General features: G+C 40.8%; 1 protein-coding gene across 1 annotated transcript in view; it reads left to right on the top strand.

Moving 5' to 3' along the window:
* The first annotated feature begins 8,694 nt into the window (after positions 1-8,694).
* Positions 8,695-26,490, top strand: part of DSTN (destrin, actin depolymerizing factor) — a 37,401-nt gene continuing 19,605 nt past the window's right edge. The window contains exon 1 of the mRNA XM_049700149.1: positions 8,695-8,970. Coding sequence (XP_049556106.1) covers positions 8,968-8,970 — 3 coding nt within the window. The 5' untranslated portion in view covers positions 8,695-8,967. The remainder of the gene's footprint in view (positions 8,971-26,490) is intronic.

Genomic DNA, 26,490 nt, shown 5'->3' with positions numbered 1-26,490 from the left:
ATACCCTCATGAAGTATTTTCATTATATTAGCCAAAAAGAGTCTGGACTAAATAAAGTATAAAACCAAAGGCATTTGAAATGGCTTCCTAGCCAGGAAGATCCGGCAACCATCTCAGTTTCTGGACTCAGGAAAAACAAATGAGATCGCGGCTGGCCAGGAAGGCCACCGTGCAGCATCCAGGAAGGGTTTTCTGCTGTTTTTTCTCTGAAAGCTTGGGAGTGGAGCTCCAGTTTATTTGTTGACTACACTGTTCTTGTTTCTTGTAACCATAGAGTCTGGTTTAGTCCAGTGTTTCTTATGTCAGGCTCCTGCCAAGCCAATATTTATCATTTTAGAAATTTCCATGAGTCATAAAATAAACCTGAACCCCGCTCTACCTTCTATGGGCACTTCTTTCCTAGAGCTGTTTAAAAGAAAAAGAAAAAAAAATGCTGAATCTGGAATCCAACACAGCACTTATCAGACCACATGCATACTTTCTCCTGCATCAAGGGTCCTTCTCTGAGACTTGAAAGCCACTGAAGGTGTGCAGCCTGGTGCCTGACCCCTTCCTGCCTCCCAGCCCAGACCCCTCTCCGGAGGGCCAGGCCGGGGCTGGGAAACAAAGGAAGCCGGAGAGGTCTGAAGCCAGGAAGTGACTCACTGGCTCATGGGGCGGCAAGGAAGGTTTCCCACAGGAGTGAGAAACATAAATGATCAAGTGATTCCTTCCAACTCCAGCGTGGAAAATCTTGCAAGTGGGCCACCTCTTAATGACTGAGCCTGAAGTTACTGACCAAAAAATAAAAATAAACAAATGACTGTAAGACGTGATATGTTAGCCTCTCACTGACATGAAGAGTATGTGACATGAATCCTATTTTCTCCCTTTGTGCCAATCAGCTCCCTTCCCCCAGGTGTGGGTGGCTGAGAGAACCCCATCAGGCCACCGCCTGGACAATTACAGCAACTTATTGATTTTGCTGTAAAAATAGGCCCTGTGTCAAGAGCCCAAGGCCTAGAGTTTATATATCAAAATTCGAGGGTCTTCCTTAGTATTACTAGAATAGGCTACCCTACAAATTGCCAATACTGTGCTGGGTACTCAATAAATCTTCTCTTTAGTGCATTTTTGAGCTAAAGGGGTTAAACTCGTCAACACCTTCAGTTTGCAGGTGAGGACAGGAGGCCCAGAGAGTTATGTTGTACAAGAGGTTACACGGCCAGTCAAAGCTGGAACTGGTGACAGCGGTATCAAACACCGCATTGGAAGACTGATGATGGAAATACTGGCGTCTTAGAGGCAAAAGCAAAACAGTTATAGCAAAAGGCCCCGGATTTCACATCACAACCTCTGTCCCTTGGCTGTTTCTGGTCTAGCTGTCTTTGAGCCTGCTTTGAGTTCCTCACTGGGCAGAGCTGGGTGTCTCTGTCTGGACCATCATTTGACACCCCTCCTCCCACCCCCAGAAGAAGGGAAAAGAGGAAAGGTAGGAAGCACAGCAGAGCAGCCCCTCAAAGCAAAAACAAACAAACAAACAAAATTCATTTATATCTACCTAGGTATCTTAGTCCACGGAGTCTAGTTTTTTGGTAGAAACATTTGGTGTTCTTTCCTTCCAACCATCTGTCTCTGAGTGAGCCCCTCTCACCACCTTTCCGTACTTGTGTTTACCAGCCTCAGTGAGAAATCGTGTGGGGAACTTCCTCTCCTGATACCTCACCCATTAAGCTCCAGTAACATCTCCCTGCTATGATCTGCCCCTCCAGTAGGAGTCTGAGAATTCCCAAGGGATCCTGGGCGGAGTTGTCCTTGGCATTGATCTGTTTGCACTCGTGATCTCCTTGTGGCAGGGCCCATGACTTATTCATCTTCCTGTCCTGGTGGCAAACACAGCCACAGCTGGCACACAGTAGGGACCCAGCTGTCAAATCTAACTGAAAAAATCTTGCAAAGTGGCATCCCACTGTGAACGCAATGTTTCGCCTCCAAACACACTTTCATTTTTTTAACATTTACCTCCTCTTTTTCGTATGAGAAATTCAGTTGGTAAAAATAGATGAGATGACGCAAACATACTTTAAAAAGGCCAGGCTGCTAGGACTCCTACTTGGTTAGTGTGTATTAGATTGAACCATAAGAAAGTCCTGTTTTTGTAAGTCAAAGATAGTTGTTGAGTATTGCCCATTTTCTATGTTCAGACTAACATAAGTGAAAATAATATAACTACAAATACACCGCTTTTTACTTTTCATCTCGAAGGGACTGTTTTACTTTTCATCTCGAAGGGACCGTTTGGCCCAAGGGGGATGAATAACCACTGGTTGGGGTTATTGTGAGACTACCTACTGCAATTTCTCAAGTATCAATAGTGCACTATTATCTGAAAAACACGTCATAGTTGTTCAATTTTTAACATTATAAAATAGTGGTATATGACTTTAAGGATTAATAGAGAAATCAATAGTGTTACCATGTGGTACTACATTGTTCCCATGAATGTACTTAAATATATTTAGCCCTTTCCTAAAATAGATGCCCAGGCCCCTGGGGCTGCCTGATCCAGCAGGACTAGGCTACAGTAAAGGAATGTCCAGAATGTATTTCCTATGGCTTCCATTTGCCTCGTTTTGTATAACCACCCATCCCCCGTGGTGTTAAGGAAGCAACGAGGGGTCCCTAGTTCTCTTGTTCGGCATCACTGTGAGAATAATAATAAGCAGATGGCTAACTCCTCTGGGCTCCTAAGGAACATCTCTCCCCCTAACCTCATCTGTAGAATGGGACTAATAATAATATCAACCTATGGCCATCACCACTAGTTATCTCCCAATATCCATTTCCCCTTCTTCCTTGGTAAAGGAACCCCAGTTTCTTAGCTGAGCACGTTGCTACTCAGAGAAGAGACCACACTTCCCAGCCCCCCTTGCAGCCCTGTGACCAAGTTCTGATCAGTGAGATGAAAGGAGAAGCCTTGCCTGGAACTTCTGAGAAGTTTCTTTAAAAGGGAAGAGGCAGATGTCACATTTCTACTTCCACATTTAAGGAGTTTGCAGCTCTGTCCTAACAACAAGTAAGAAGCTGGACAGACAACTCTTCTTGGATCCATGAGAGAGAAGAGAACACAAGGCAAACCGCCGCCCCCAAAGTGGAGACAGACAGGAGAATCCAGGGAGCTGTGGTTAACCAGAGCAGTCTTACGAGGGGCAACCACCGGGGAACCAGTGCCAGGTGGGAAAACCTGAACTGTGATGGACAAGTTAGGGGAGGCTCAGTGTGGACAAGTCTGAGGGTTAAAAACTCCCGAAAGACTCAGTCACAGGGGGACCCTATGTTTTGCCTCCTGAAGCTTACCATGTTCCCACAGTAAATATCAGAGAAAAATCCCCTCCTGCTTCCTGCAGGAACCATTGGGAAATTCTCCAGAGCACTTTGTTCTTCTTAACAAAGCCTGCCCTCAGGGGAAACTAGTTAATCGGAGCCTAACCAGTCAGGATTTGATCAGAGCCTAACTCATCTGGGTAAGGGAAATACCCACCTCCAGCCCACTCTAGACAACTTGGGGGTGGGGGTAGGAGTGGCTGAGAAACACTTGTGCCGTCCACAGAGGCACAGGCTCAGTAAAAGACTGAGTCCCCTCACACCACACCACCATGTTACTAAAGGCCTATTCACCACAGTTCCTTTTACCTAGGACATCATGTCCAGCTACCAAGAAAAAATGACAAGGCATACCAAAAGGCAAAAAACAAACAACAAACAAAAACCCACAAAGAAATAAAGAATGCCTTTGATGGGCTTATTAGTAGACTGGACACAGCTGAGAAACGAATCTCTGATCTAGAGGACATATCAGTAAAATCCTTAAAATCAAAAAGCAAAGAGAACTGAGACTGAAGAATACAGAACAGAAAATCCAAGAACTGTGGGAAAGCTACGAAAGGGGTAACATACATGTCATGGGAATACCAGAAGAAGAAAGAGAGAAAGGAACAGAAGAAATATTTGAAACAATAGTGACTGAGAATTTCCCCAATTATTGTCAGACACCAAACCACAGACCCAGAAAGCTAGGAGAACACCAAGCAGGATATGAATACCAAAAAACTACACCTAGACCTATCATTTCAAATTACAGAATATCAAAGCTAAAGAAAAGAAAATCCTGAGAAGGGGGAAAAAAATCTTACCTATAGAGGAACAAAGATAAGAATTACTGACGTTTCCTCAAAAACCATTCAAGCAAGAAGAGAGTGAAGGGAAACACAAAGTGTTGAGAGAAAAAACCCACCAACCTTGAATTCTGTACCCTGCAAAATTATCCTTCAAAAGTGAAGGAGAGGGACTTCCCTGGCGGTCCAGTGGTTAGGACTCGGTGCTTTCAATGCTGAGGGCCCGGGTTCAATCCCTGGTCAGGAAACTAAGATCCCACAAGCTGCGGGGCATGGCCGAAAAGAAAAAAAAGAACTTTTACTTTTCTTATTCTTAATTGACGGATTAATGGATAACAGTTTGTTTCAAATAACAGCAACAATGTATTCAATTATATATGCTTTTGTATATGTCATATATGCCTATATATGCTTAGATATAAATGAAGTGAATCACAGCAATAATATAAGAGGAGGAGGGTATTAGGATTATTTTGTTACTGTATTTTGTTACTGTATTAGGATTATTTTGTTACTGTATTATTTTGTTACTGTACAGATAGTGTAAGGTACTCACACTATCTGTCAAGCGGTGAAGCGTTATTTGAAAGCAGACTTGGATTAGTTGTAAATGTATACTGCATACTCCAGGGCAACCACTAAAAAAAGTGAGAAAAGTATAACTGATATGCTAGGAAAGAACAGAAAATGAAATCATCTAAAATGCTCAGTTAAAACCACAAATGACAGAAAAAGAGTGGAAGGCAAACATAAGACCAAAGAACAAAGGCAACAAATAGAAAACAGTAGTGAATATTAGATATTCATCCAGCTATATCAATAATAATTTTGAATGTCAATGGTCTAAATGCACCAATCAAAACACAGAGATTTTCAGAGTGCATCAAAAAAAAAAAAAAAAAGAGCCAACTCTATGTTGTCTACCAGAAGCTCACTTTAATATAAAGACACATACAGATTAAAAGTAAATGGAGAAAAATATACCATGTTAACACTAATCAAAACAAAGCAGGAGTAGCTACATTAATTTCAGACGGAGTCGACTTCAGAATCAGCAAAGTTCTTGTGAATAAACAAGGGGGTTACATAACGTTAAGGGGTCAGTTCTCCTCTAAGACATAATTCTTTATGTGTACGTTCCCAACAACAGTGTCAACCTAAGTGAGGCAAGACCTGACAGAACTGCGAGGAGGAATGGGTGAATCCGTTATCACAGTTGGAGACTTCAACACTGCTCTATCAGACATGGACGGATCCAGTAGGTAGGAAATCAAGAAAATCAGAAAGCAAGCTACGGGCCACCACACACCCAGCACAAAACCATGACACAAAGCACCGACAGAAACAAACCACAACACAAAACACCTGCACATGGCTTACTTCTCCATAAGGCCATTCACCAAATTGAGAGCAGTGGTTACCTCTGAGGAGGAAGCTGACGCTGTGGGGATGGAGAGCAAAAGCGCTCTGGGGGCTTTTCTTATTGTATCTTGGAATCTTGCATAATGAGAACACACTCATATCTTACTTACATAATTAAAATTATTTTTAGAAAAGATCACAGACATAAATAAGGGTAGGGGAGAGAGAATAGGTGAATTTGTGAAGAGGCAGGAAAGAAGCTAAAAATAGTTTTTCTGCAATATATACTGGCAGGGTTATATCCCCTCGCAGGCTTTTCCTGATCATTGATTAACACATCTCTCTTCAAGTGCCTCATTAATGTATTTTCTCCCCTACCACTCATATTTATGGTTTTAAATGAAAGCACCTATATGTTCACAGATGGTTACATACGCAGAATATTTTCTAAATTAGAAACGGAACACACTCAGTCTCATATTCAAGGGGAGACCTTATGTTAAAACTTTTTCCCTCTGTGGGATGATAAGGAATGAAAATATCTAGGAAACTAATGTGTAAAGGAAGAGGTTAAAGTTCAATGGGGTCTTAAGAAAAATGGGGGCTCATTTTAGGTTAAAATGAACTGATATAGAGGTTTGCCTGATGGATTGTAAAACATCTTCAGATACTTCACTGACCGAAACAAACATGTATTAAACACCTACTATACATCAGGGGCTATGCCAGTCCATATAAGATACATTCTAGGGACTTCCCTGGTGGCACAGTGCTTAAGGATCCTCCTGCCAATACAGGGGACACAGGTTTAATCCCTGGTCCGGGAAGATCCCACGTGTTGCAGAGCAACTAAGCCCGTGTGCCACAGCTACTGAGCCTGCGCTCTAGAGCCCGTAAGCCACAACTACTGAGCCCGCGTGCCACAACTACTGAAGTCCACGTGCCTAGAGCCAGTGTCCTGCAACAAGAGAAGCTACAGCAATAAGAAGCCCGCGCACTGCAACTAAGAGTAGCCCCTGCTCGCCGCAACTAGAGAAAGCCTGCGCGCAGCCACGAAGACCCAATGCAGCCAAAAATAAATAAATTAAAAAAAAAATGCATCCTAAACACCCCTTGACCTCAAGGAACTCTCAATATAAAGTAGTGATGGTGGCAGCAAATGCATATATAAATTACAGCTATACTAACAGTAGGGAAAAATGTTAAGACCTCACTATGGAAGTGTGGTCTGAGGACCCACAGCATCTGAATCTCCTGGGGCAACTGAGACCCACTGCTAAACCCTTTAATTTGCATTTTAACAAGATCCTCAGGTGGTGTGGATGCTTCTCAAGGTTTGAGAAGTGATGAACTGTGGGACTATAGAAGGACCCACTCTTGATCCCGTGGAAAGTGGTCAGAAGTCTCCAGACTCTTGGGAACATTCCAGGATGAGAGACCAACAGCCCCGTGATGATGGCAGTTAGAGCAAGAAGGATTCTGGAATGAGAAGTTTAGTCTGGAAGGATACTGGGAACTTTGGAAAGTGTGGGAGACAGGACAAAAAAGGCAGGCTGAGGCCAGAGGCAGAAGGGCCAGACTGAACTGCTGAGATTTCTGGAGGAAGCCACAGGAAATTTTAAGCAGTAAAGTGACAGGATAAGATTCCTCTGTTTGGCCATAACTCTGGTTGCAGTGAGGAGGACGAAATGCATAAGAGAGGTTGGAGCAGGCCCGACTTGCATCCTTACATGAGGACGATTCCGTTTTGAACAGAAAAGAAGTCTTTGAGGACTCAGAGATGGAGGGTGGCACTGAGTCCCGGCCGACAGGGAAACACAGGGCTCCAGCTGCAGCTGGATACAGGTGGGTTCTTTCTTCTCAAAGTGCCCGATACCCACCAGTCACATCAGCATCACCCGGGAATTGTTAGAAATGCAAATTCTTGGGTCTCACCTGAGATACATTGTCAGAAACTCTGGGGATGGGGCACACAAATCTGACTTGGAATAAGTTCTCGTTCACATTGCAAACCACTGTTCTAGCCTGCCAAAAATCTTGTAGTAGGTGGTAAGGCTTAGAATTGCCACAACTTTCTTTCTTAAAAAGAAAACAAACACAAAACAGGAGAGTAACGAGAAATGAGTCTCTATGTCTAGAGGCCAGAATAAAAGCCACATATAACCTAGATTTTATATAGTGCCCAGGAAAAGCAAAAGACATATTGACCATCTTGTCCAAAAGCCTCACATTTGGAGAATTAAAATAGTTCTGGTAGAGGCCTGTTAAGTTCTAGGTAGCCTAAATTAAGTAAAACTTAATCATCACGGTTGTAAATTCTTGGTTGCCTTTATTCCCCAGAAAAACACCCTCAGAAAAGGCGCTGGGATTCCTTCTGGCCCTCTGAAAATTGTGTTTCTGATGCAACCGCCCATTAAAAAAAACGCAATCTCAAATTAAAAACCCCCAAAACGGAGCAGCGGGGCTGGCGCCACCATCCTGAGGCATCTCTGCCGTTTCCCTGCCACACTGCTGCGGACTGCAGTGCTCCTTTCCCGGGCTGTTCCCAAAGACAAATAAATCACTCCTTGTTTTTTCCAGACCTGAAATTAGCGGTGACTCAGAGCGCTCTGAATCGCCACAGTCGCCTCGGCAAAGAGGAAAAATGTGCAGATTTTTCCTCTCGCCCGAGGGCCAGACGTGCAAGTCTGGGCCAATCAGGCGAGGATGGCGGGAATCTCACCAAAGTAGGTAAAAAATGCGGGACGCGCGGCCCCCGCGACCGCCCGCGCCCCGGCTCCCGCTGGTCCTTTCTTCGTCCCTCCCTCCCTCCCTCCCTCCCGTCCTCCTTCCTCCCTCCCCCTCCTCCTCCCCCCTCCTCCTCCCCCCTCCTCCTCCCCCCTCCCCCCTCCCTCCCTCCCTCCTCCCTCCCTCCTCCCTCCCTCCTCCCTCCCGTCTCCTCCGCCGCGGGCCCCGCCCCTCTCACCCCTCCCCCTCCCAGGCCCCGCCCCTCGCGGCGGTGCACACCTGGCCAGGTGGCTACTTCCATGTAAGGGCAACGGCGGCGCAGTGGGCGGGGCGCTACGTGGCCCCGCCCCGGTGAAGGGGCCACCGCCCCTCGCCCGCAGGTGCCAGCTGAAGCTCCGCCCCCTCGTCCGGAGCTGTTGGGGGAGGACCTCGCCCCCGCCCCACAGGCCAGAGCTGGTGAGGGGTACCCGGTGCCCCTTCTCCGGAAGGCGAGGAAGACCCCGCCCCCGCGGAGTCGGGGTTGGGGGGGGACTGCCGGGGCGGGGCGTTGCCAGGCCGGCCGGTTGCGTAGCAACGGTGGGCAGCGCGTGACGTGCGCCGCCGCGTCTGGGCCCGAGGCGCCCGCCAGTCCCTGGGAGGTTAGTGGGGCTGCTGTGAGGAGGTCGCTCCGCAGACTTGGTGCTCGCTGGCTCCCTCTCCGCGCTCTGCGGCCGCCGCGGCGAAGATGGTAAGCTGGGGGCCCGGGGCGCCGCGGGGTCGGGGCGGCGGCGGCGCGGGGGGACCCGGGCTTCGGCCGCCGCGGACCCGCTGGGCCCCGCGCCGGGGCGGCTCCCCGGCCGCTGCATTCTCGCCGTCGCCGCCGGCGCGGGGCCTCCCCCTGGCCTCGGTAGCCCAGCCGGGGTCGACCCCCCCGCCCCGGCGACGCCGCCCGGGGTCCGCCCGCGCTCCCGGGTGGGGCCTCTTTGGCGCACGTTTCGCCAAGGCCGGGAGCGGGCGGTCGGCGACTCGGGCGGTTTCGGCCCCTGAGGTCCGTGCGTCTTGAGGAGGGAACGAGGCCTTTATTGAGCCACCTGGGGGGCGGGATGGCCACCGAGCGTGACCCCCACGATTCCGAACCGGGCCTGCGGTCCTTTGCTGCCGCCCCCAGTGGTCCGCGTCCCGCAGCTCCTCGTCCTGCGCGTTCGGCCGGGCGGTGGCCTGTCCGGCCTCCATGTACGGTCACAGATTTTCTTTTACCTGCAAACAGGTTGACTCTGCCAGTATTTAGCGGGCAGGGGGTGGGCATGATGCTGGGATGCTAACTAAAGCAAATGAAAAAGCTTTTTAAAGTCCATTAAGCTATCCGAGTCGCTAAAAAGTAAACAGATGTTCCGCATATTCTAGGTGTTGGACTGCTTAATTCACGTATTTTCCCCTCTAAACTGTCACTCTCGTTTGCTGTAGAACCGTGCTCTTAAGTGGACGATCAAGTAGGACATTTTGTCGTTTTCTGTAGTCTGCGCATTCTGTTACCATTTTTGGTCAATGATTTGCAGGCAAAGGCTTACCAGACTTTGCTGGAAATATTACACTGTTATTGCATCTGTCTGCCTGGAAACAGTTGGTACCAGTTTATCTTCCTACACAGTGTTTTCACTGAATGACAATTTGGGTTTTCTTAAGGTATTGCACCTTTCAGGGCTATGCAGACTGGCTCAGTGGTGGAAGAAAATTAGAGATTAACAGTAGTTTCTGGATGACTGAGGATATTTAGTACGAATTTGATGTTGTTCAGTTTTTGGTTCTTCTTTGGTTTGATTTTGTAAGCTACAAAGGAGATCGGCATCTTACAACTTTCTAACTTCTTTAAGATTGTACTACTTTATGCTAAAAGACTTAATCTTAGGGCTTTGAGTTTTCATAAATTTAAGACCATACACTCAGACGAAAGTGCTTTGAATCAGGCTGGAGCCGGCTTTAGTGCCTTCTGATTTGACATAACTTTATTTTCTGTTTGAAAATAGGACCAAACCTTTTTACTTTAGCTAAATGCTTAAACTTTAAAGCTTAACTTTCTTATTTCTATACATTCAAATAAAATGAAGAGTCTGTTTAAAATATTTATGGTTCGGAAGGAGGAGGAGAAATAAAAATTAATCAAGATGGGTGATTCCGAGTACGTTTCAAACTTCGGGAGGTCGGAAGAACTTATGAACTACTCTTGTTAGGATGCTTGCAAAGAAAGAGAGTTTAGAATACAGGTGACCATCTTTATTTTATTATTTTAATTGACACAGTTGACTTACAATGTTGTGTTCATTTCTGCTGTCCCGCAGAGTGCTTCAGTCATACATATATATACATTCTTTTTAAAATATTGTTTTCCAGTATGGTTTATCATAGATGTTGAATATAGTTTTCTGTGCTATACAGTAGGATCTATATGTAGAAGCTCACATCTGCTAACCCCAACCTTAGTCTGTCCCTCCCCAACCCCCTCCCCCTTGGCAACCACAAGTCTGTTCTCTTTGTCTGTGAGTCTGTGTCTGTTTCGTAGATCAGTTCATTTGTGCAGATGACCATTTTTAAAGCTTACTCTTGTATTTAGCCTTATGAGCACAGAGCTTCTCCCTTCATTCCAGCTATTAGAGAATATTATGAAGATGTATGTTTATTCCCTGATTTTAGCACTTTACCTCTGTATTTGAAACTGTTTAGATCTGTTGGTTGGATACTTGGTTCCAAGTTTCTAAGATTTTTTTTTTTTTCAGATTAAATTTTAACTGTTGATGGATTTGTTCTACATTAACAAAATCACTTCCTGGTACTCACCAAGTCTTCTCGAAGCACTTGGGAATAAAGCAATTTGAAACCAACTCAGATCACCCTGAGCACTTTAAGATGAGATTTCATGTTTTTAAAGTCTCACTTTACAGTGCCAAAGAAAAAAAAAAGCCTACCCTCCACAGGAACCACATCTACACTCTCCAAACAAAACTTTGGTGTGCGTGTGTACTGGGTGCGCCAGCTTCCTCATACAAAGATTATTTACCAGCCTACCATGAAATTCCTAGGGTTATCTGCTGAGTAGTTCTTCCTGTTGGGTATGGATTGAGACATCACAGGAGACTGGCCTAGCTCCTCTTGTAACCAGTGGCTCTCTGGGAAGTCAGAGTGTAGTCTTGTCCCTGAAACAGTAAAGGTCTGCATGATAATCTAACCCTTAACCTTACCCTAATCAGAACTCGGCTCTAACAAACTGAGCCGTTGGCTCAGACTGAATTACACCTGTATTCTTCCACTTGATGATTAGCAAAAACACTTTTACTTACAGCAATCTAGTGGAAGAGGTTGGGCATGTGTTCCTGTGCCCATTTAACATATTAGAAAACAGTCTGTAAAGGTTTTATTGACTTGTGGCCTTTTCTGACTCCACATCAGGTTTTAAAATAATTTAAAAATTAATTTTGAAACATTTTAAGCAGGAAGGTACACAGAATAATAAGTTCCTTTGTACAAAAAAAGAAAAGGTTAACTTTTTGCCATATTTCAGGTTTTTATGTTACCTTTACAGGTAAATACGCATCTTTTTCCTCATCCCATTCCCTTCTCTCCCCAGAGGTAACCACTCCTGTGTCAAAGACGTAATGTACTGGCCGATTAAGGAGATGATTTTTGCAGGTTATTGCATTTGAGAGAACATTAATTGAAATGAGGAACATCTCAAAAACAAACAAAAAAACAACAAAAAAGGACAGAGACCTGGGGCTGGTAAACTGAGGAGTCTTGAGGAAGCCTGGGGACATGTCTTAATCTGGAAGTAAGCAAGAGCAGGATCCTTCTGTTGCCCTGAACACAAAATGATGGGAGTGAATTTCTTAATCTTCACTGCTTTTCAGGAGCTCAGGGCTCAGGTAAAAGTTCAGCATAGTCACCTGAAACTAACACATTTCATTGATGTTTCCATACTTTCAGTTGTACATGTATGCATCTGTAATAATATATGTTGCCTTGACGTATTTTAAGATTTTACATAAATGTTATCATGCTTCGTGTATCCTTTTGCAACTTTGAAAAAAAGAACTTGGTGAGGTTTAGTTCTAGTTTGCCTCCCATCAGCTGCTTTCACGAGCCTGTTTCTCTATTTTCACTACTTGGCATTATGAGACTTTGAAAACCAATCTGATAGGTGTGAAATGGTTTCTCATTCTTTTAATTTGCATTTCTCTGATTAGCAGTAGTTGAGTATCTTTTCATTCTTGTTGCAGCTTATGTTTTTACATGCATGAGCTTTCAGTGACCCTGACACTGTGTAAATACTCCTCACGTCTTCATATAAACTCATTTGTGGAGCCATAAAGTAAATCTAACCTTAAAAGAAAATCAGCGAGAATGTGCTTGTCAAAGCCAGACCTGCATAATGAAGACTAATATACCTTGCCTCTGGCACCTGCTTTTCTTTGCCTGCCTCTCAAGCTGCTAAGTAACAGAAGTTCAGTACTCTTAATTCTAGCCACCTGCCCTTGTGAGGCCCTGGTTGTGGTAGAATGCACAGTGATCCAGAGTAGAGTTCCGTCTTTGCCACAGGGCGTGGAGATTAACATCCTCTGTTCTATACTTACCCTTTTCTTTCTTTTTCCTCCGTTTTGGGGATTTTTAATTTGGGATTGCGTATTTTTTAATGGGTGGTTGCATCAGAAACACAATTTTCAGAGGGCCAGAAGGAATCCCAGTGCCTTTTCTGAGGGTGTTTTTCTGGGGAATAAAGGCAACAAAGAATTTACAACCGTGATGATTAAGTTTTACTTAATTTAGGCTACCTAGAACTTAACAGGCCTCTACCAGAACTATTTTAATTCTCCAAATGTGAGGCTTTTGGACAAGATGGTCAATATGTCTTTTGCTTTTCCTGGGCACTATATAAAATCTAGGTTATGTGTGGCTTCTAGCCAAAATGTTAAAAACAAACACACATGGGATATACGGGAAAACTACTTTCTGCTCAATTTTGCTGTGAACCTACAATGTCTCTACAAAATAAAGGCTATTAAAAAAATAAAACAAATAACCATAATCGTTTTTTGTAAACAGAATTGTTTTAAATCAAAATGGTGTTTATTGTATACAGGAAGATTCTAAACATTTGTGTTTTTGTTTATGTTAATGTAACTTATATTTTCTTTCAGTAATAATTAAGATACTTTGAGCCGAACACCACATTTGAAATTTGAAAAAAAAATTGAAACTCTTTAAAAACTGTTGTTTTAACATGTACTTTTTTTTATCTACAGAGTAATGCTCTAGTCTGAATAACTAGGCCTGGTCTCTGTCGTAGTCTTTGCTATTTGCATACCTAAACCACAGAAAATAATAAACCATAAACATGATGCTTGTTATTTAAGCATCTTGAGCTACCTTTCCACATAGCCTAATACTCCTCTCTAGGTTTTCCATGAAAGACATACCCAAAGATTTATATGTAACACTCAGAAATATTTTAATCATTGGTGTTAGAAATGAGTTTTCACTTGGAGTTGTCCTGCTTCTAAAAGCTGTCTCCTGTTCATTTTGCTTGAAATTTTACATTGGGAGAAGCATAGAAAAATAAACATCAGATTGGTTCATCTCAGTAATGCTTTGACAGACTTGTTACTTAATTCATGGAATCTTGGAATTCATGTACAAGGAATCTTCTGTACAAGGGCCCCCATAGAGTTGAGTACATAGTCTTGAGTGATCCTTAACTCTTGTAAGATTGTCTTCTAGTGGCTGACATTGTAATGCTTGTGTGCTGTTTACCCCATTTCATGATTTGTTTGCTGTGTTAAAGAATCAATTTTTGGTAGATCTTTTAAAAGTAGCTCATTTCAGGAAAAATGCAGTCAGGATTCTTAAAATTCGTATTTTAATCTGTAGTGTGAAATGGTGGAGATTTTGGCTTTATTTTTTTTGACATGACAAGGGACCGTCAACTCTTATTCTGTTGCAACAAGGCTTAGGATGAGCACTTGAAAGGTAGAAACTTCAGTGCGTACTGTAGCAGGAAACCTACATTTAAAACTAATTTATCTGTGTGTTTGTGCTTTTGGATCACATTAGAGGAAGACTGTTTACTACTTTCAACATTTTTGCATTACTTTATAGGTTGTTCCTCCTATTTCTACCCATATTTTTCTACCCGTAGAATTTTCTACCCACATTCCTGTCTTGGCTTGTTTTCAGAAGATGGGCAACTTGTAAATTTTTAAATTCTTTCACAAAGCACATTTTTGTTGGTGGTAGTGTTTTTTTTTTTTTTTTTAAGTAATAGAGCTAAAACTAAAGCATGGGCAGATATAGGTAAAACTTCTCCAGCTGGCTCTGGAGCTATCTTTTAAGTCAGTTATGGAAGCTCTGAAGCTCTGAGGAATTCTCAAATCATTGAGGCCTTGTTTTAAAAACGTTGTAAGTCATCTTTAGACCAATGTTGTCGAATAGAAATAAAATGTGAGTTACATATGTATTTTTAAATTTTCTAGTAGCCCCATTAAAAAGGTAAAAAGAAAAGATGAAATTTGTTTAACCTAATATATCTGAAATATTGTATCAACATTTAATCAATTAAAAAATGAGACATTTTACATTCTTCTCTCATACAAATTGTTTGAAATCCACTGTATATTTTATACTCAGCACAGCTCAATTCAGATGCTCAGTTTTCATTGGAAATATTTGGTATATATTTAGACATAAAATTTATAGTTGAAAAAGCAGAGTCATATACTTAAGTTGCTCCAAGCATACTTAGTTTTCCAGTAATGGAATTGATAATGAATTTAAAAATTTAAGTTAATTAAAGTGAAATAAAATTAAAAATGCAGTTCCTCGGCAGCACTGGCCATGTTTAATGGACTCTCTAAACCACATGTGGTTAGTGGCCACCTTAACGGACCAGCCTCAGACTTTGTGGATTGGCCTGTTTAATGTGTAAGGGGACGTTAGTGTGGGTACCAACACTTTTGTTAATTCTTGGCATGTCTGCATATGACTAACAGTGCTGAGGTAGCCTGTGAATCCCTTTTATGGAACTTATTAAGATGTTTTGTGGGACTAGACTGTTGAGCTCCATTGGCTAGGATTTGTATATTTCAGTACCACAACACCTCTCCAAGTAGGCCCACAACAGATGTTACCAAATGAACACGAATGAGTGAATGAGAGGGCATTCTTCATTATGATGGGGCCGGGTCCCATGGAGATGGATTACTTTAATTTTTATACTTTCTATTCCCACATACCTTTCTTTTAATACAATGGGAATTGAGTTTTAAGTACTGAACTAATTGAATAGTACCTCCCCTTTGTATATTGCGTTATAATTTAGTTGGAGTCTTAACAGTGAAAATCCTTTGAGATAGATAAGGCAGGTATTATTAGAGTAGCACCTTTCAACTAATTCTGACATGCAAAAACTGCTCAGTAATGCCAATTCTCTTTCTTTCTTAAAAATGAAACTGAATGGTATTTGATGTTCATTGAGGCATCCTGAACCATAGAAAAGCACTTGAAAGCTCAACAAATGAGAGAACAAGAAGTAATGCTATCTTAGATAACTTATAAGTATTTGCTGTGTGTCAGACATTGTGTTAACTTATCTCACTCAATCCTTCTAGCAACCCAGTGAGGTAGGTATTGTTATCATTACTGTTAAACTATACTGAGAAGTGGTTAAGAGCTTGAGCCCAGAGTCTGGCTGCCTAGGTTTTTTGAATCTTGGCTCTGCCACTTACTGACTGTATAACCTGAGACACATTACTGACTGTTCTGTGCCTCAATTTCATCATTCCTCCAAGTGGGAATGATAATAGTACTTACCCATCACAACATTTTGTCGATGCATATAAGTAAAGCAATGCCTGGCACATAGTAAAGTGCTTATCAGCACTGGCTAAAATAATAATATTAAACAACCTTAGATCCAAGTTTAACAGTCTCTTTTCTTTATATTCTGAGTACACCAGTGTTTACTTCAGTAATTGTAGATAAAATGAAAACGGTGAAGGAGTGCATAAAAACATGTTTCTAATTGTTTATTATTTCTTTAAACTAATTTTATTTTACTTGGAGTCATTATATATGATCATTTTTTTATGATCAACTTTTTAATTTGACTTTTGAGGTGATTTTGATCCTTGATGTAAAAATATCTTGTCTTCCACTCATAGTTATATTTTTCTTGAAGTAATTAATGGAGAATGAAACACAGTTGTTCATTGCCCTCAAGGTTTAGAATAGCAATCATCTATTCAATAAATATTTGAGAAGTTATTATATGCCAAGAACTGGCCCAGGTACTTGGCATACAGTACAGAAAAACAAAGTCCATTCCTTGTAGAAGTTATATTCTAATGGAGGTGGGCAGGTGGGAGGGACAACCAAAAAATTACAAGATCATGTCAGGTAATGGCAACTGGTGTGAAAAAAATAGGGTGATCAATAAGGAGTACTAGAAAAGTTGGCTACCTTGGGGTAGATTCTTAGGGAAGTCCTCTTGGGGTGACATTTGAGCTTAAGACTTGCATGGCAAGAAGGAGCTAGCTAGCCATGTTAAGAGCATTTTAGGTAGAAGGAACTCTGTAGGTAGAAAGGCCTTGAGAAGAGAATGAGCTTGACATGCCAGGGACAAAAAAAGGTTTGTGTAGTTGGAATTCAGTGAAAAGCAGGGAGAAAAGTAGGAAATGGACTGTAGGCAGGAGCTAGAGCTGGGTGAGCCAAGGTGACTGCACCAGGAAGCTGTCGGGTGTCTGGTGGTAGGGAGGTGTTAGGGTGTTAAGTTGTGGAGTGAGATAGGATTTAGATGTACAAATGGGGACAAAACTGATTGACGGTTGCTATTATTCAATCAGTCAGTGGTAGCTTGGATTAGGATTGTTAGTACTGGGATAGTGAGAAGTGATTGGATATTGTATATTTGGGGGAAGAGCTGACCGGACTTACTGATCATTTGGGTGTGTGGCATAGGGGAAAGAAAGACATCAAAGATAATTCCGAAGATTTAGACCTGAGCCACTAGGTAGTTGGTGGTGTCATTGTGCTGGGGTACTATATAAAAGAAGCCAAAATAGTTTGGCAAAAATTGAGGTTCTTGGGGCTTCTCTAGTGGCGCAGTGGTTGAGAGTCCACCTGCCGATGCATGGGACACGGGTTCGTGCCCCGGTCCCGGAAGATCCCACATGCCGCAGAGCAGCTGGGCCCGTGAGCCATGGCTGCTGAGCCTGTGCGTCTGGAGCCTGTGCTCCGCAATGGGAGAGGCCACAACAGTGAGAGGCCCGCGTACCGCCAAAAAAAAAAAAAAAATTGAGGTTCTTGGAGCTTTGAGGAACAACAAATTGATGCAGAAGTATTACAGATCTTTAAAATATCTTCACATCTGATTGTAATAATAATGTATGTTCATTATATAACATTAAGGAAAATTGAGTTGTAATGACAGCCCTATCCAAAGTGCATTTGGTGCACTTTCTTTCAGGCCACTTTAAACATATGCTCATTCTTTCAATAAATAAGTGTTAGGTACCTTCTGGGAATCAAGTACTGTTGTAGGTTCTAGAGATTCAACAGTGTACAAGACAAAGTCCCTTTTCCTATGGAATATACATTCTCATGGGGGAGACAGGTAAGAAATCAGTAAATAAATAAGATAATTGGAGATTGTAATAAGTACTATAATGGAAATAAGGGAGATAGTGAATATCTGGAGAATGTCAGTGTAGATTTTTCTCAAACAGTTGAGTCCATCTGTAACAGTTTTATGTCCTTTATTTCTCACATCTCAATGTGACAAGGGTGTCAAGCTAATTTAATGGGGAAACGAATAGCGTCTTCAACAAATGATGCTGGGACAGGTGATGTCCACATGAATGAATTTGGATCCCTGCTTCACACTATATACAAAATTTAACTCAAAATGGGTCATAGACCTAAATATAAGAGCTAAAGCTATAAAACTCCTAGAAGAAAACATAGGCATAAATCTTTGTGAACTTGGATTAGGCAGTGTTTTTTGGACAATTTTCGTGGTATTTTTAGGCAGTGACACCAAAAGCACAGGTGCCAAGAGAAAAATAGGTAAATTGGACTTTATTAGAATTGAAAACTTTTTTGCATCAAAGAACACCATTGAGAAAGTGGAAAAGACAACCCAGAGAATGGGAGAAAATATTTGCAAATCATATGTCTGACAAGGAACTTGCAGAATATATGAAGAACTCTTACAACTCAACAATAAAAAGACAACTGAATTATACGGGCAAAGGCTTTGAATAGACATTTTTCTAAAGGAAGATACACAGATGGTCAATAAGCTCATGAAAATATGCTCAAAATCATTAGCCACTAGGAAATGCAGATCAAAACATAGTGAGATCCTATTTCATACCCACTAGGATGGCTGTAAAAAAACTAACATGTTGGCAAGGGCATGGGGAAGTTGGAACCCTCCCACATATGTTGCTGGTGGGAATGTAAAATGGTGCAGCCATTTTGGAAAATGGTTTGACATTTCCTTAAGAAGTTAAACTTAGGCGTTACCATATGACCCAGCAGTTTCACTCCTAGTTATATACCAAGTGAAATGAAAACACATGTCCACATAAAAACTTGTACATGAATGTTCATAGTGTTATTCATAATAGCCTCAAAGTGGAAACAACCCAGATGTCCATCGACTGATGATTGGGTAGATAAAATGTAGTATATCTGTACAATGGAGTATTATTTGTCAGTAAAATAAATGATGTACTGATACATGCTATGACATGGATGAACCTTAACACATGTAAAGTGAAAGAAGCCAGTCAGAAAAAGACTGCATGTTGTATGATTCCATTTATATAGCATATCCAGGATTGGCAGATACATAGAGACAGGAAGTAAATTTGTGGTTGGCTAGGTTTGGGGTTGGTAAGAATGGGAAAGAGGAGTGATTGTTCATGAGTACTGGGTTTCTTTTTAAGGTGTTCAGAATGTTCTAAAACTAGACTGTGATGGATGCACAATGCGAATATACTAAAGCCCACTGAATTTACACTTTAAATGGGTCAATTTTATGGTGTGTTAAATATATCTGTAAAAACTATTTAAACTGTAATGGTATTATGCATATACAGTGATGGTATTAAATCATCTTCCTGTTAGATTTTAATCCGTATTGTAAGTAGTGCCCAGTCATCCTTGAGCATAAATCTTTGCCTTCATTGGCATTGTTTGTTCAAAATAGAGTCCTAGGTATGCAGTTACTGAGTCAAAAGTTTGGTGTTTGTGTGTATATATTTCTGATTTTTAAAATTTGCTCATCATAGAAAACTTGGAAAATAGAGGAAACTAGGGAGTAGATAAAGTCACTTATATTCCCACTGTTAGAGATGAAATTTCTTTTTCCTCTGTGTATTTTACTGTACATAAAACTTTATATCTAGCTTATTTTTTCACTTAAACCAAATCATAATTATTTCCCCCATGTCATTAAAAGCTTACCATAAACATAATTTTAACAGCTGTATCACAAGCTATCCTGTGGATATATTATGATTTTCTTAGTAATTCTTCTGTTTTTATTTGGACTGTCTCATTTTTAGTATTATGCAGATTATTTCCCCAGAATAAATTCCTTGAAGTAGGAATACTAGGTTAAAGGGTCAAAGAGTTTAGATTTTTTTAAGGCTCTTGGTGAAAATGGCCAAATTGCTTCCTGAAAGGTAACAGTGAGTAATATCGTTGCCTGTGGTGGAAGATAAATCTGGAAGGGTAGGTTGGTTCAGATAATAAAGGGCCTCTTATGCTGTGTTAATGAATTCGGACTTTTGTGGGTGCTTGGGAATTGGTGAAGATTTTTAATCTTGGGCGTGATAGAAGATTTGAAGAGTAGATGAGAAGGAATAGATTTGAAATACACATTTAAGGAGGAATTTGGTAGGGCTTAGAAACTGAGTGTGACCACGGAACAAAGGTAGATCAGTTAACCAACAGCGTCAAGTCTGCTTCCTGTCTTCGGTTCACTGACATGCTAGCTCATCCTCCAGAGAAGCCAAGTTGTTAAGCTAAGACAACATCGTTTACCATTAGCTTATGGTGTGTTCAGTATTATCTTTCTCAAAAGGGACTAGAGTGTTTTTTACATTGTTGCTCTTGAAGTAAAAACTAAAAGTAATGTATATTTTTTCCATTTAGGATAATTTACGTAAAGTAAAATTCACCATTTTTAGTGTAAGTTCTGCAGATTTTGGCCATATACAGTTGTGTAACTACCACCACAATCAAAATATAGAATAGTTCCTTCACTCCAAAAAAGTGCCCATATTAATACCTCCTCCAATCCCCAACAACCACTGATGTTCTTTTTTTAAAAAAATTTTAAATTTAATTTTATTTATTTTTTTATACAGCAGTTTCTTATTAGTCATCAATTTTATACACATCAGTGTATACATGTCAATCCCAATTGCCCAATTCAGCACACACACCCCACCCCCGCCGCTTTCCCCCCTTGGTGTCCATACATTTGTTCTCTACATCTGTGTCGCATTTTCTGCCCTGCAAACCAGTTCATCTGTACCATTTTTCTAGGTTCCACATATATGCGTTAATATACGATATTTGTTTTTCTCTTTCTGACTTACTTCACTCTGTATGACAGTCACCAGATGCACCCACGTCTCTACAAATGACCCAATTTCATTCCTTTTTATTGAGTAATATTCCATTGTGTATATGTACCACATCTTCTTTATCCATTCGTCTGTCGATGGGCATTTAGGTTGCTTCCATGACCTGGCTATTGTAAATAGTGCTGCAATGAACATTGGGGTGCATGTGTCTTTTTGAATTATGGTTTTCTCTGGGTATATGCCCAGTAGTGGGATTGCTGGGTCACATGGTAATTCTATTTTCAGTTTTTTAAGGAGCCTCCATACTGTTCTCCATAGTAGCTGTATCAATTTACATTCCCACCAACAGTGCAAGAGGGTTCCCTTTTCTCCACACCCTCTCTAGCATTTGTTGTTTGTAGATTTTCTGATGATGCCCATTCTAACTGGTGTGAGGTGATACCTCATTGTAGTTCTGATTTGCATTTCTCTAATAATTAGTGATGTTGAGCAGCTTTTCATGTGCTTCTTGGCCATCTGTATGGCTTCTTTGGAGAAATGTCTATTTAGGTCTTCTGCCCATTTTTGGATTGAGTTCTTTGTTTTTTTAATATTGAGCTGCATGAGCTGTTTATATATTTTGGAGATTAATCCTTTGTCCGTTGATTCGTTTGCAAATCTTTTCTCCCATTCTGAAGGTTGTCTTTTTGTCTTGAGTATGGTTTCCTTTGCTGTGCAAAAGCTTTGAAGTTTCATTAGGTCCCATTTGTTTATTTTTGTTTTTATTTCCATTACTCTAGGAGATGGTTCAAAAAAGATCTTGCTGTGATTTATGTCAAAGAGTGTTCTTCCTATGTTTTCCTCTAAGAGTTTTATAGTGTCCGGTCTTACATTTAGGTCTCGAATCCATTTTGAGTTTATTTTTGTGTATGGTGTTACGTACGGAGTGTTCTAATTTCATTCTTTTACATGTAGCTGTCCAGTTTTCCCAACACCACTTATTGAAGAGACTGTCTTTTCTCCATTGTGTATCCTTGCCTCCTTTGTCATAGATTAGTTGACCATAGGTGTGTGGGTTTATCTGTGGGCGTTCTATCTTGTTCCATTGATCTATGTTTCTGTTTTTGTGCCAGTACCATATTTTCTTGATTACTGTAGCTTTATAATATAGTCTGAAGTCAGGGAGTCTGATTCCTCCAGCTCCGTTTTTTTCCCTCAAGATTGCTTTGGCTATTTGGGGTCTTTTGTGTGTCCATACAAATTTTAAGGTTTTTTGTTCTAGTTCTGTAAAAAATGCCATTGGTAATTTGATAGGGATTGCATTTAATCTGTAGATTGCTTTGGGTGTATAGTCATTTTCACAGTATTGATTCTTCCAGTCCAAGAACATGGTGTATCTCTCCATCTGTTGGTATCATCTTTAATTTCTTTCATCAGTGTCTTTTAGTTTTCTGCATACAGGTCTTTAGTCTCCCTAGGTAGGTTTATTCCTAGGTATTTTATTCTTTTTGTTGCAATGGTGAATGGGATTGTTTCTTTAATTTCTCTTTCAGATTTTTCATCATTAGTGTATAGGAATGCAAGAGAGTTCTGTGCATTAATTTTGTATCCTGCAACTTTACCAAATTCATTGATTAGCTCTAGTAGTTTTCTGATGACATCTTTAGGATTCTGTATGTATAGTGTCATGTCATTTGCAGACAGTGACAGTTTTACTTCTTCTTTTCCAATTTGTATTCTTTTTATTTGTTATTCTTCTCTGATTGCTGTGGCTAGGACTTCCAAAACTATGTTGAATAATAGTGGTGAGAGTGGACATCCTTGTCTTGTTCCTGATCTTAGAGGAAATGCTTTCAGTTTTTCACCATTGAGAATGATGTTTGCTGTGGGTTTGTCATATATGGCCTTTATTATGTTGAGGTAGGTTCCCTCTATGCCCACTTTCTGGAGAGTTTTTATCATAAATGGGTGTTGAATATTGCCAAAAGCTTTTTCTGCCATCTATTGAGATGATCATATGGTTTTTATTCTTCAATTTGTTAATATGGTGTATCACATTGATTGATTTGTGTATATTGAAGAATCCTTGCATCCCTGGGATAAATCCCACTTGATCATGGTGTACGATCCTTTCAGTGTGTTGTTGGATTCGGTTTGCTAGTATTTTGTTGAGGATTTTTGCATCTATATTCATCAATGATATTGGTCTGTAATTTTCTTTTTTTGTAGTATCTTTGTCTGGTTTTGGTATCAGGGTGATGGTGGCCTCATAGAATGAGTTTGGGTGTGTTCCTTCCTCTGCAATTTTTTGGAAGAGTTTGAGAAGGATGGGTGTTATCTCTTCTCTAAATGTTTGATAGAATTCACCTGTGAAGCCATCTGGTCCTGGACGTTTGTTTGTTGGAAGATTGTTAATCACAGTTTCAATTTCATTACTTGTGATTGGTCTGTTCATATTTTCTATTTCTTCCTGGTTCAGTCTTGGAAGGTTATACCTTTCTAACAATTTGTCCATTTCTTCCAGGTTGTCCACTTTATTGGCATAGAGTTGCTTGTAGTAGTCTCTTAGGATGCTTTGTATTTCTGTGGTGTCTGTTGTAACTTCTCCTGTTTCATTTCTAATTTTATTGATTTCAGTCCTCTCCTCTTTTTCTTGATGAGTCTGGCTAATGGTTTATCAATTTTGTTTATCTTCTCAAAGAACCAGCTTTTCGTTTTATTGATTTTTGCTGTTGTTTTCTTTGTTTCTATTTTGTTTATTTCTGCTCTGATCTTTATGATTTCTTTCCTTCTGCTAACTTTGGGTTTTGTTTGTTCTTCTTTCTCTAATTGCTTTAGGTGTAAATTTAGATTGTTTATTTGAGATTTTTCTTGTTTCTTGAGGTAGGCTTGTATAGCTATAAACTTCCCTCTTAGAACTACTTTTGCTGCATCTCATAGGTTTTGGATCGTCGTGTTTTCATTGTCATTTGTCTCTAGGTATTTTTTGATTTCCTCTTTGATTTCTTCAGTGATCTCTTGGTATTTAGTAACATATTGTTTAGCCTCCATTTGTTTGTGTTTTTTATGTTTTTTTCCCTGTAATTCATATCTAATCTCATAGCGTTGTGGCCAGAAAAGATGCTTGATATGATTTCAGTTTTCTTAAATTTACTGAGGCTTGATTTGTGACCCAAGATGTGATCTATCCTGGAGAATGTTCCGTGTGCACTTGAGAAGGAAGTGTAATCTGCTGTTTTTGGATGGAATGTCCTATAAATATCAATTAAATCTATCTGGTCTATTGTGTCATTTAAAGCTTCTGTTTCCTTATTTATTTTCATTTTGGATGATCTGTCCATTGGTGTAAGTGAGGTGTTAAAAGTCCCCCACTATTATTGTGTTACTGTTGATTTCCTCTTTTATAGCTGTTAGCAGTTGCCTTATGTATTGAGGTGCTCCTGTGTTTGGTGCATATATATTTATAGTTGTTTTACCTTCTTGGATTGATCCCTTGATCATTATGTAGTGTCATTCCTTATCTCTTGTAACATTCTTTTTTTTAAAGTCTATTTATCTGATATGAGTATTGCTACTCCAGCTTTCTTTTGATTTCCATTTGCATGGAATATCTTTTTCCAACCCCTCACTTTCAGTCTGAATGTGTCCCTATGTCTGAAGTGGGTCTCTTGTAGACAGCATATATATGGGTCTTGTTTTTGTATCCATTCAGGAAGCCTGTGTCTTTTGGTTGGAACATTTAATCCATTCACATTTAAGGTAATTATCAATATGTATGTTCCTATGACCATTTTCTTAATTGTTTTGGGTTTGTTTTTGTACGTCCTTTTCTTCTCTTGTGTTTCCCACTTAGAGAAGTTCCTTTAGCATTTGTTGTGGAGCTGGTTTGGTGGTGCTGAATTCTCTTAGCTTTTGCTTGTCTGTAAAGCTTTTGATTTCTCCATCGAATCTGAATGAGATCCTTGCCAGGTAGAGTAATCTTGGTTGTAGGTTCTTCCCTTTCATCACTTTCAGTGTATCATGCCACTCCGTTCGGGCTTGTAGAGTTTCTGCTGAGAAATCAGCTGTTAACCTTATGGGAGTTCCCTTGTATGTTATTTTTCATTTTTCCCTTGCTGCTTTCAATAAGTTTTCTTTGTCTTTAATGTTTGCCAATTTGATTACTGTGTGCCTCGGCGTGTTTCTCCTTGGGTTTATCCTGTATGGGACTTGCTGCACTTCCTGGACTTGGGTGGCTATTTCCTTTCCCATGTTAGGGAAGTTTTCGACTATAATCTCTTGAAATATTTTCTCTGGTCCTTTCTCTCTCTCTTCTCCTTCTGTGACCCCTATAATGCGAATGTTGTTGAGTTTAATGTTGTCCTAGAGGTCTCTTAGGCTGTCTTCATTTCTTTTCATTCTTTTTTCTTTATTCTGTTCCGCAGCAGTGAATTCCACCATTCTGTCTTCCAGGCCACTTACCCGTTCTTCTGCCTCAGTTATTCTGCTATTGATTCCTTCTAGTGTAGTTTTCATTTCAGTTATTGCATTGTTCATCTCTGTTTGTTTTTAATTCTTCTAGATCTTTGTTAAACATTTCTTGCATCTACTCAATCTTTGCCTCCATTCTTTTTCCGAGGTCCTGGATCACTTTTTTTTTTTTTTTTCCCGGTACGCTGGCCTCTCACTGCCGTGGCCTCTCCTGTCGCGGAGCACAGGCTCCAGACGCGTAGGCCCAGCGGCCATGGCTCACGGGCCCAGCTGCTCGGCGGCACGCGGGATCCTCCTGGACCGGGGCACGAACCCGCGCCCCCTGCATGGGCAGGTGGACTCCCAACCACTGCGCCACCAGGGAAGCCCCCTGGATCATCTTCACTATCATTATTCTGAATCCTTTTTCTGGAAGGTTGCCTATCTCTATTTCATTTAGTTGTTTTTCTGGGGTTTTATCTTGTTCCTTCATCTGGTACATAGCTCTCTGCCTTTTCATCTTGTCTGTCTTTCTGTGAATGTGGTTTTTGTTCCACAGGCTGCAGGATTGTAGTTCTTCTTACTTCTTCTGTCTGCCCTCTGGTGGATGAGGCTATCTAAGAGGCTTATGCAAGTTTCCTGATGGGAGGGACTGGTGGTGTGTAGAGCTGACTCACTGATCTGTTCTTTGTCCCTGTAGTTTCTTTCACCTTTGCACGAGTATCATATAAATGGAATTGTGCAGTCATAACCTTTGAGTCTGGGTTCCTTTCACTTAGGATAAGGTATTTGTACATCAGCAGTTTGTTCCTTTTGTTGCAAACAGTATTCCATTCCCCAGTTTAGGAATGTATTCTTCGTTTCCTATCTTAGTGAAAGGTGAGGCAAAATATTGTGGAGATCTTTTTCCCCCTAATATTAATAAGTGCTTGAAACAGTCATTCTCTCCACCTTGGATAAAACCACTAATAGATATATCTTATTATTAAGTAGTGCTTTTAAAATTTTTTCAACTGCAGAATCAAATGGCTATTTAACAGGGGAGGGGATTGCAGAAATTTTGAAATGTGTCAGTTTGTTTTATGGGATATTGACTTCTTAAAGGTCATACTCTTTGCATTTTGAATACTGTATACATTAATGTCTCTTATCTAGCATTTATTCTGAAATTAAGTGATGCTTACATATCAGTTTTA

This window comes from Orcinus orca, chromosome 16, assembly GCF_937001465.1.
Source record: "Orcinus orca chromosome 16, mOrcOrc1.1, whole genome shotgun sequence".
NCBI classification, from domain to species: Eukaryota; Metazoa; Chordata; class Mammalia; order Artiodactyla; family Delphinidae; genus Orcinus; species Orcinus orca.
Note: the sequence above shows the minus strand (reverse complement) of the source record. Positions and strands in the feature narration are given on the sequence as shown.